This window comes from Lissotriton helveticus, chromosome 11, assembly GCF_964261635.1.
Source record: "Lissotriton helveticus chromosome 11, aLisHel1.1, whole genome shotgun sequence".
NCBI classification, from domain to species: Eukaryota; Metazoa; Chordata; class Amphibia; order Caudata; family Salamandridae; genus Lissotriton; species Lissotriton helveticus.
In genome coordinates, this window is record NC_136072.1 from 971881702 (window position 1) to 971893835 (window position 12134).

The 12134-nt window shown below is 39.5% G+C and overlaps 1 protein-coding gene across 2 annotated transcripts in view; it reads right to left on the reverse strand.

Annotated features, from left to right (window-relative positions):
• Positions 1-5371: 5371 nt before the first annotated feature.
• Positions 5372-12134, reverse strand: part of SEZ6L (seizure related 6 homolog like) — a 1424144-nt gene continuing 1417381 nt past the window's right edge. For both annotated transcript variants that reach the window (XM_078667320.1, XM_078667319.1), the window contains exon 17: positions 5372-8902. In XM_078667320.1, coding sequence (XP_078523446.1) covers positions 8873-8902 — 30 coding nt within the window. In that variant the 3' untranslated portion in view covers positions 5372-8872. The remainder of the gene's footprint in view (positions 8903-12134) is intronic.

Sequence of the window (12134 nt, forward strand, 5' to 3'; positions counted from 1 at the left end):
TTCAACACACTACATGTTGGGACAATATACAGCAGAATCCTCATATAGAAGGGTGGCTTCGGCACTGGAAATGTAGAATGTAAAGGCCCTACAGGCGGCTTTATATGCTGCAAAATTGTGGGCTTGTTTACATACAGAGAGTCTCTCCTTAGTGGAGCAGAGGTTTATAAGAACTTTATTGAATCTTCCTGTAAGCACACTGCTGACTCCATCATATATAGATTTGGTCCGAAAGAAAACTTCCCACAAGATTGAATGCTGATCTACTGGTTCCAGCTAAGGACAACACCCACCTTCGAATCCTATCGGGAGGGAGTGAATCAAAGACCTTTTGGTCCCACAATGTGCATGTAAAGATCCGTGGCTTTGTGCTATTAAGGCCTTACTTCAAAGGCAGAATCAGGGTAAATATTAGGTTTTGCCAGAGAGTATGTGTTTAATTTTTAGGAGAGTGTGGTAATTGACAACGTTATGTAGTGCAAACATTCCCTATCTGTGGCCTTCACTGACGGAAACCAATGGCTCTTTATGAAAGTACCATCAACGAAATTGTTCCTATATTAGCCAGGAAACCTACCTCCAGTTTAGGTATGGTTCTCTATCTGTAAAATCTTTCACTGGTAGATGGCATCAGGATAGTGGTTCATATGATGATTTGTGTGTAGGCTCTGAAGGGTGTTCTGAATTGCTTATTCATGTTTTGTTCTTCAGCCCCTTTTATAAACAAATACATGCAGAATGGATTGTTGCCCTTCGTAAAAACTTGGATAGTACGGAGTACCAGGAAACATTCAGATTATTGTAGTGTGATACCAGCCGGATTGTGGTATTTAGCCTGGCAACGTTTTTAATGGCTTTTTGGATAAAGCAACTGGAACTTGCTTAGCTACTTTTTAACTTATGAAATTGATTATTTGATGTCTATGATGCACTGTGTTTGAATATTGGCCGCTTTCTCTTTTAAACACGGATACTAAACTTTTTGCCATGGTTTTGACCAATCGTCTGGTGCCTTTGCTTTCCAATATTGTGGGGCAGAAGCAATCTGGTTTTATATCGGTTCGGTCTCTCATATATAACCTCCGTACTCTTTTTGGGGAAATATCACGCATTGACCCTGATGTTTGCTCAACTGCGATTTTACTTGATGCATAAAAACCTTTCAGTTCTGTTGAGTGGGGATGTGTGTTTTGAGAATTGCGACATGTGGGAGTTGGCGATGTCTTCCTACAACTTATCCGGATTCTCTAAATGGAACCGACAGCATGTATGTGCCTAAATGGTAGGGTATCGGCACCATTATCTATCATGAGGGGCGCACAACAAAGATGCTCCTTTCCCCCCTTCTATACACAATGGTTATGGAGCCCTTGGCCTGTGCTTTGCAAGAGTACCACTCTCATCGTTGTATTCGGTTTCCGCATTATAAACATATCTTATCAGCGTATGCTGACAATACGTTCTAATACGTTCGTGACCCTGAACATGACCTTTCGCTCATCCTCAGGTAGGTGGTGCACTTTGGAGGCCATTCAAGTCACTTATGTTTCCACTTAACTCTACTACAACTTCGGTGTACCTGGAGTTTTTGCTTACTTGGACGACAGAGTCGGTCCTTTACTTGGGTTCTCAAGTCAATACTGATCCCGAAGTCTTACAACATGACAACTACTGGAGTGATGTGCATCGCCTCACAGAAGCGGTAGACCGTTGGAGTCACTTCCCCCTTTTGCTGTGTGGCCGCAAAGCCATTATGAAGATGGCGATTCTTCCCAGATTTTGTTTTTTTTTGCAAATATTCTAATACTCCTGCCTAATGCATTTTTTTGGACCCTGCGCGGCATATTGGTGAGATTGGCGTGGGCTGGTAAGCAACCGTGGGTGCATTGGGATACACTCACGCTACCATACAGAAAGGGTGGACGTCCCAGACCTGGAGGATTACTACAAGGCAGCACAATGTATGTTTGCTTATTTCTGGCTTCATGCACCACTGGAACTACCTAATTTCAGCCTAGAACGAGTTGCAGCATCTCCAATATCGTTGCCCCAAAGTTTATTTGATAGGCCGGTGAGTCAGTTTCATGAGATCAACCATGTAGGTACCATGCGGAGACTTTAGTGGAAATTGTTGGACCTGCTGAAAAGACCCTTGTTTTACTTTCAACAACTCCCTCTGGAGTGGTGTCATTGGTTCCCATTGTGCAAGAAAGAGCTGCAATGGAGGTACTCCATGGCCTTGGGATATGATTTATCAGTGATTTCTTTGAAAATGGAGTACTCCGCGATTGGACACAGGTTTGCGCGCGGTACGAGGAGTCACCTATGCTAGCATTACTACCGGGCACGCCATATGATGCACACCTTACTAGATGATTCCCTTGCGGAGCCATTGTAGCTTCTGACTGTAACCTACCTATTACAGGTGGCTTTGCCAGTACAAGCAATTGTAAAGCTAGAGGGCAGATGACCTGATATTCCCAGGGCCTACTGCGATTGGAAAGAGGACTTGAGCATCAATTAGCAAAGCACAGTAGGCTTATTGTTGCTCCATGACTCAAACCCTCTCTTTAAATAGTCGTCATAGACTGGTGCTTTTTAAATATCTTAATTGGGTGTCTCACACACCAACTCGATTGTTTCAGTATGGCTTACGTGAGAATTCTAAGTGCTTGCGTTGTGGTCTGGATTGCGCTGGCTTCGCATGTGGCTGCATCTCTGCAGGAGATCACTGGGGAGTCATTGACAGTTACTCCATTGATAGCTCTATAGGGCTATGTCACAGATGTTTTGAAGACAGCATTGCAATGGATGAAGGGTCCTGTTCTCACAAGAGTGGCACATTGATACGGTATATTGCAATACTCAATCAGACAGTTATCAAGACCGTATGCCACGCCATAGTAGTTCGAAACATATATGGGTCCCATACCAATTGTTGTTGGTGCTTGGAAGGAATGCTACAAGTGGGAAGTATGAGATGAGAAATGCTGAATGATATATTCCTTGTGTAATGCCCTTATGTGTTTGTATATTTGGAGCACGGAGACATGTATGCCACGTATAGTTGTTAATACAAATACGACTGTGATCCCCTCTCTTCGACGTTGACCGTTCACTTACAGTGGGACACTTTTTATTGCATCCGGAGGAGACTAGGTGATGTGTGATCTCCGTATGATGTAATACTATTTGTGACTGTCTGAATGTGCCTACTCCGCCCCTATACATTTTATGTATGCTTCATATTGTACTCGGTAAGTACCTGTGCCACAATGGTATTTACTAATTTGTATTTTTGTAGTGCCAGAAAGGACATAACTCATTGCCTATCTGTGTAAGATTGATGATATAAAAATAAAGTTTAAATAAACGAAAACACTCTCTGTTTATGTCTGGCATTATCTACGACCATATGATTTTACTAAAATAGTATGTATAACATACTTACTGAAAGGGGCTTTCAGCTATCTTTCTTCACTCATTGGTCTGTTGTTGTGTCATTCTGATTTTGCTTCCACCCACTACAGCATACAGTACGGGGCAATGCATCAGCCTACTTAAGTCTTGGGTTAACATCACTTTGAGTCACTGCATTTTGTTCTTTCACAAGGTAAACATCTGCAAACAAGGAGTTCCCTTTAGTGCCAGTGTTGCCTGATGTGATGGTAGGGTGCATTTGAAATGAGCGCAGGGCACATTCCAGCTTTCTCAGTGCCTGTCTCCTTCCAATGCTCCTTTTGAAGTGTACTGCTGCTATTTCACAGTGTACCATATTGTGTTTCTGGACCTGGTTTCACCAATTGTTAAACTTTGTTCAGGAAGAAAACCACACTTTTTAGCACTTGTGTTAAGTTTATTTAAATGTAGGTGGTGTGTAATTTGGGTTTTAGTATTCAATATTTTATATCGTGAATCTGTTTTCCTTCCTTCTTTCCATCTTGTTTCTTTCACTTCTTTTTTCTTTCCTTTTTAGTTTCCATCTTTTTTGTCCCTTTCTGTCTTTTTTTCCTTCTTTCTTGTTCAACATCTTTTTCTTTTTTCCTTTCCTTTTCTTTTTTCCTTTTAACTTTTGTATTCCCTTCTTTCTTTACTCTCTTCCTTTCTTTCTTTTTACTTTCTTTTTACCTTCTTTCTTCTTTCTTTTTTGTATTCTTTCATTTTTCTTTTCTTTTTCCTTTTTTGTTCCTTCTTTCTGCCTTTCTTTCACTTTTACGCCTTTCATCCTCTTTCCTTCTTTCTCTTTCTTTTCCTTCTATCCTGTTTTTGTAACTTTATTTCATGCTTTCTTTATTTTTATTATTTCCTTCATTCTTTCTTTCTTGCATTTTATTTCTTGCTTTTTTTCTGTCTGTCTTTCTTTCCGTCTTTCTATATTTTTTGCCTTTTTACCTTCTTACTTTTTTGCCTTCTTCTTTTCTTATTTCTCCTTTGTTGCCTTATTTCCTTCTGCTATGCCTTCTTTCTTCCAATCTTCACTTCTTTCATTCTTTTTCCTTCTTTCTTTTGTATTCTTTCCTTTTTGTTTGCTTTTTCTTTCTTTTTCTGCTCTTCTGTATTTAATTTCCTTCTTTCTTTGTGTCTTCATTCTTTTCTTCTTAATTTCCTGCCTCTTTCCCTTTTCTTTTCTTCTTCCGTCCTTCTTTTTGCCTCCCCTTTCCTTCATCCTTTTTTATTTCATTCTTTCCTTTTTTGTTCTTCTTCCTTCCTTTGTCTGTCTTCATTCCTTTTTTCTTTCTCTTTTCTCTTTTTTTTCCTTCATTGCTTCCTTTCTTCACTTCTTTCTTAACTTCTTTCGCAAAGGCGTGGCAAGCAGCCAATGACAGACCGATAACTTTTTTTTAGGTATATGTTAGCCAAGACCTTTTAATTTGACTAAAAGTATGTATAACAAGGTACTTATAGGGGTTTTCAGCCAGACGTCATCCATTTGTCTGTAACTGTGTCATTCATATCTTTCTTACACCTACTACACCATGCATCAAGGGACAATGTTATCCCACTTCAGCCATTGACCGACTTCATTATGAGTTACGTCATGCTACCCTTTCACAAGGAGAACATCCACACACAAGGTAGTTTCCTTCAGTACCAGGTGTACCATGAAAATGTGCCCTTGTTTGAGACCTATAAATACACTTTTGACTGTAGCCACAGTTTGTTTAGGCTTAGTGAGGGCCTGGTAGCTTCCCAAAGAATAAAGCCAACGCCCAAACTATTTACTTTGCCAATGCTTGCTCTAGTTGGTATTAGAAATATATGATGTTAATTAGATTAACAAAAAACAACATACTTGTATATCAGTGTATCAAATTTTGCGTCCTTACTGCACAGGAAACCACACTGTAATGATAAATCATAAACACACCACAATGTTTTAGTTTTTATTTAGATTGATAATCATTTTTTTGTCAAAACTTGGTCATGACACCTTTGAAATATGCCAGTGTGTGTAATGTGGTGACTTGACTGCTTGAAAAGGAAATTGTGATAGGTTCAGCACGGGACTCATGCTGGCTTCGGCGACATTTCTAACGCAGGGATCACAACTGGAACCAGTTCTCAGTCATTTAAAAATATAGCAAGATCTGTATTAAGGTACACTAAATATTCAAATATTGAAGGATGTTAAAAAATATTTCATCACAAAACAGTTGTAGATTTTCTTTTTATAAAAACAGACATGTACTGAAATGAACTGCCTTTTTGGCACACTTGTGTTCCTTACCTTACAAATTACAAATACACATTCAATATTTTCTTTCCAAAAAAACAAACAAACAAAAAGCAACTGCATTAGCGGTATATTTTACAAATTCCCTTTCTTCCTCTAAACAAAAAAATCCACAATGATGCATCTCCATATTTGAAAACCATAAAAACAGCAGATAGACAGAAAGTATATATATTTTAACAAAATGGCTGCCCAACCAGTCCTTAGCTGTAACAATTCTGTTTTCATGCAAAAATTATTTTTGTTATCCACTGAGATGCTTCAAAGACCATTTAGCTGAACAGGTGTTGTATCAGAATACTTGAGGAGGTCCACTTTTACCAATGAGCAGACCATCATGCGCCTCCAGGAAAAGAAATATGATGTCTGATTTTTCCTCAGCTGCAATCATGAGATATATTATATTTCATATAACATCATATCATGTCACAAATCTCAATGTCGACTGCGTAATCAGATTGTTGGTTCATCTGTGAGCATTTTTTCATAACCAAGCAAATATTCAGAAATATTTACATTGGATGGTGCTATCCCCTTCGAGCATTAAAGGTGTTGTTATCGCTTTTGTGAACTCGAATGACAACAAGTAAAAGCCATGGTTGACCTCAATGGGATTTTTTTGTAAATGCTCGGCAAGGGGTGTGTTTGTCTCTGTACTATGGTAAAGTGTGACATAGAGGCATCCAATGGGCAGAGAGGCCTCCCTGCCAACTGAGTGGTGCTATTCCAGGAAGGCATAGCTAATTTGATGATAATAAAGGCTAGGCAGGAGGAGCACCGGTGCAGGCGTGTCTAAAATGACTTAGTAAATGCTTCCTATATGAATTTTCACTCCACCTAATCACAGGTGGGCCAGTGTTGCCACACTCTGATTCTCTGGGTGCGGCCACACTGTACCTGATTGTAACCGGTAAAAAATCCAAAGAGTAGAATTTCTTTTGGAATATTTTCCTGTTCTCTGCCAGAGTATGTTGATTTGTGCCCTCTCCCACTCTGGAGGCCGGTGCAGGTATGGTGAGGCTGGAGGGGGGAAGTCGAGAGATGATGGAATAGGGAACATAAAATAAGTAAGTAAATCCTATTCTGTCGTCTGTCGACTCGCCCCGCCCCACATGCTTACCTGCATCGGCAGCGATTGCTCTTCTACCCTCTGTAACATCCTCCCTTCTCCACATTAGCTACACTCACATTTTCTAGCTCCTAAGAGCAAATAGAAATGATGAGTGATGACACCCATGGAAAAGGGAATATCGTAAGGAATTCACTCCAGTACAACCCTGTTTGCACATTTGTTCCCCATTCCTCGGGGATAAACTTATAATTGTACAGTGCTGGTGGGGTTTTAACATGTGGTAGTGGTTTTTACACCCCCATCTGTATTGTGTGAATTGTAATTGGGCCCTAAGATTCACAATATTTAAATGTATCAATGTGAACCTCTAGCATTGCTCCGGCCCTCATAAACCCCAGCAGGTGTTATCGAGTGGCATACTCCATCTACAGTGATATCAGTCAGTCTGGCAAGAGGGGCCATATTTGTTAGAAACATGTCTCCATTTTGAGGGAACTTAGAACAATTAAATACAGATCCATTGGAGGATAATAGTTTATTTTTACTGTATGAGCTCCTACAGTAATGTGTCATGGCAATAAAAGGGAGATTGGTACAATCAGATTTATGGAGAGTGAAACAATAAAATTCACAGGATTGATTGATGCTGCAGGGAAAAAGGCAAAGTTGTTCCTAGAGTTTCAACGAACAAAGAATAAACTATATACATTAATATATATAGCTGTATGTACATATGTGTGTGTGGTTATATGTGTGTGCATGTGTTTGTGTGGGCATGTGTGTAAAATTCCTTGAGTGGGCACAATGCCCGAGCCATTTTGGTACAATAGTCATTATTTTATGTTTGATTGTAGTCTTAGTAGAACATTTTCAAAACATCACTAGGAAAGGAAAAGAACTTAGCCCAAGCAAATGTCTACTCTATTTTGCCTGGTTAACTAGTTAATTTGTGTAAAATCAAACCTTGCAACTTTAGCTAACAGAAATATACAATCAACTGCATATAATTGTTAACTATTTACATGGCATATAAATCAAATGCTGTGATAAATTTACTCATGTTTTAAACACATTAGTTTATACTACATGATGTCTCCTATTCAAGTGAGTAATTGACTGTTTGACTTCACAGTGCAACTGGAATGAAACGTTGCTATTAAAAAGTAGTCCTTTTATTGTGACCTTTAATTTCATGGCTCACTATCATCACTTTACCATCAGTGGTCTGGTAGCCATGAGACCATTCAAATTGGTAAATGGCAAACAAAAGTGCAAGTGGATTTAAGAGATTCAGGCAAATTACATTATAGTGCCTCAATATGACTGTATACGTTTTATACCAGCTTTTCTCTGCATATTTGCTTTGGGGAATAATGGATTGGGCACCTCCGATGGTAAGGTAATGCAGTCAGAGGCAAGGTTGGCTGTGGTCAGAGACTACTTTAAAATTGTGACATTAAATTGAGTATAAGCACTGTTTATATGCAAGGTCCTATATATAATGCAACCTCATCGAATTTTAAAGTCCCAAGCACATCTACTATTGAGAGGCCATTTTTTAATTGGTGCCCTATAACAGCATCAAATTATTTCATAGGATGATAGCTCAGAAACTTGCAGTAAAATGTTTCCAATTTGACTTAAGAACATTGCTTCAAAAGTACAATTGGCATGCTCTTCTTCGGCAAATGGTTGTAGGTTCTGAATGTATTGATATTTTGATTACTCTCACAATGCAAAATTTTCCAACCACCTCATGCATCAGTTCATGTTACAGGTTCATTTTGTGTGATAATATATTGAATTAATCACTGCTTTCATTCCCACCAATGATGATATTCTTGATGTTTGCCACTCCACATATTTCTTCTACAGCCCTGGAAAAATGTTTCTGTGTATTTGTCATATGTATTTAAATGTAATAAATACAGTAAATCTTCAATAAAGAAAAGACAATAAAAGGTCTAACGGATAAATTTAACTCCACGTAGCTGCTGGAAAATTTACCGAAGAAAGTTCTCTTATATTTTAATTTCAAATACTGAGCAAATATCTTGCAGCACCCTTTATATTGAAACTTCATATTCTCTTGTTTCCTATAAAGAGAGAATACAATTGTTCATATTAAATTCATTATAAACAGGAAATTCACAATTGGCATATTTCAGTGCAGACATTTTCAATGAATCCTGTTATTTATTAAAGAATTGACAATGAACATTGGAACACATATTAAAACATGAACAAAGAAGACTAAAGCAGGGATCAAATCCAGATGAGATAATGTCCTGATGATGGTTATAAACTGCTGCTCCATCATTAGTCGTGTATAGTAGTGGTCTATATTAGATTGCATGTGGATCAAGCAGAAAAATGTCCCTAAGACAATAAATAAGATCTTTATAAGCTTTTCTTTGAGAGGGATGTATTTCCTGGAACTAACATCACTGTTCCTAGACCCATGCCATCCATGTAACTCTTTTATAACTTGCCATAGATTAATGTACTCAATAAACACTGATTTGCATTTAGCAACCCTAATTGGATAGACAATCATCCTCATTTTCCTATGTTCCTGACACAGGCTTCCTTTTTTAATAGTAATCAGTATATGCTTCATGAGGAGACAGTTTATGATTTACTCCCCTCCTTCCTTCCCACAGATGTTGCTAAAATAATCTGTCTGAATCTGTACATGGGAACCTGTATTCTTGAGCCAATAGCAATGTCAGTGAAAGAAACTAATGATAAGAAAGTTGTCTCAGAGACTGTTGAGGACAAAAATATTTTGTGGTAAAAATTTCAGACCATTCTTAGCTCCATATATATGCATTAAAAAAAAATAATATATATATCTATCACTGAAGAAACCAAAGGTTACAGTGATTTTATAGTTAGGGTCAGATTTCAGTCATATAAAACCAGTGAAATTCGGCAATTATAGTTACCTGAGCTAACTATAACTTGCGCAATGCACTGCTTATGACCTCTTATATTATATCACTCATGACATGGGCAGTGACATAATTGATGACATCACCGATGATTAGGGCTTCCGGGTTTTATGGTATTTATTTCTTAGACATTTCCGTCTGTATTTATCCATATTTATTTTTTGTTAACTTTATCTGTATTTATCCATATTTATTATGGGCTTCGTGAAAAAAATAAAGCTGAAACTGGTATATTTCAACATTTATCCAAGCAATAAATAATAAATATGCAGTCATGCTTGAATGCCTGCCAGGTTTCAGTGATATGAACACCCGCAGAAGATCAATCAATGCACTTATATGAAAATATGCACATTTCAGTATCAGCCTTGTGCATATCTACTGCTGTTTAAACCTCTTACTAAAATAGCTTTTTTTAAGCTTTTTTTAACCTTCTTACCTATTAATCTACACTGTTATTAGCCTGGCCAATTTCCGTTTTTATTCACATTTAAAAATAAATACAGACAAGAAAATATGTGCTTTTCTGTCTGTATTTATCTGTAAAAATCAGTAAAAACGGAAAACAGGGAGCCTTACTGATGATATCTCAAACGACAACCTGTGACTGTGTTTTGTTAACATATCTGAGACTTAAAGCTACATACTAAGCTACAGCATAAGTTAAATCACTATTCTTTCTGTACTAGTAACTAGTCATACTATTTTGAACATATCTCACCTTGTTGCGATCTGACTCTCAGTATTAGTGTGTGAGTGTGAGAGTGGATGTTTGAGTGGCTGTATGGGTGTGTGAGTGGCTGTATGGATTTGTTAGTGGGTATGTAAGTAGCTGCATGAGTGAGTGAGTGGCTGTGTGGATGACTGTATTGGGGAGTGAGTGGGTATGTGAGTGGCTGTATGGGTGAGTTAGTGGCTTTGTGAGTGGCACCATAGGTATGTGATTGGGTGTGTCAGTGGCTGTATGGGAACTGAGTAGCTGTGTGAGTAGCTGTATGGTTAAGTGAGTAGCTATCTGAGTGTGTGTGTAGGTGAGTGGATGTGAGTGGCTGTTTTGGAGAGTGAATGCCTGTGTGAGTGGCTGTAAGTGTCAGTGAACGGGTGGGTGAGTGGCTGTATAGATGTGTGAATGGGTATGTGTTTCTGTGGGTATGTGAGTTGGTGTGTGAATGGTTGTATGGGTGAGTGACTAGCTGTATCAGTGGCTGTATGGGTACGTGAGTGGGTGTGTCAGAAGCTTTATTGGGAAGTGTGAGTGGATGTATGGGGGAGTGTGAGTTTCTGTATGGGTGTGTGAGTAGCTGTAATGTTATATGAGTGAGTGTGTAAGTGTCTGTCTATGTGACTGGATGTGTGAGTGGCTCTATTTGGTGAGTGAGTGGGTGCATTAGTGGCTGTATGGATGAGTTAGTGGCTGTGTGAGTGACAGTATGAGTGAGTAGTTGTGTGAGTGACTCTATGGTTGAGTGATTGGTTGTGTGACTACCTGTATGGGTCTGTGAATGGGCAAGTTATTAAAAAGAGATTTTTATATATCTATAGATATGGAGGAGCCGAAGATCGGATAGATCTCAAAACACAGATCTGATTGGCTGCCACCTCTTCAACCAAGAAGAAGTGGCAGTCATCTTCAGCCTCGGCCAAGTTCCAAGAAAAAACATTTTTAAAAAAGACAAGGGTACCGGGTAGGCATACCCTGACTCTCTAGGCCTGGTGTTGAGATCCCACACTGACCTCGCCAGGACAAAATCATTTTTTTTTAATTTTGGAAGATCCCTGGGATATTTTTTTTAAACTAGCTCTGTTTTACGCACTTATATTTACGAGCACCCGGGTTGGGCCAGATCCCTGGGGGGAAATAAATAATTATATATTGGGGTGCACGTGGCATCCCTTCCCAGGGCGCTTTGGGACACAGTGACCCATCCCATGGGGCCCAGCTGTGAAACATAAAGGAGGAGGGATCCGCAAGGCCTCCTCCTTGCCTGATTTTAGCCACAGGGGCCCATTCCCAGAGGTCCAGCTGCTTTTAAATACAGGGAGTGGGGCTGTGTGGCACCTCTCCCAGGCCGATTTCAGCCCGGGGGACCCTATCCCCTAGGACCCAGTCTTAAAAAAAAGGGGGAGGGGGCAGTGCAGTCCCCCTACCCTGGCTGCATTTGACCCCAGGGACTCCTTTCCCGGGGCCTGGCCATGCATTTTATGGTGAAGGGGCCACGCATCCTGCCTCATGGAGCCATTATTGGCCCTGGGCACACCATTCCCAAGGGTCGGCTCCTGCTATGCCCTGGGGTGCCAACGCCTTGGACATAGTGGTTTCTTTGCCCACACTGGTGCAGGCAGGGAAACAAGTGTTTGCTCTCGCTTAGCGGGA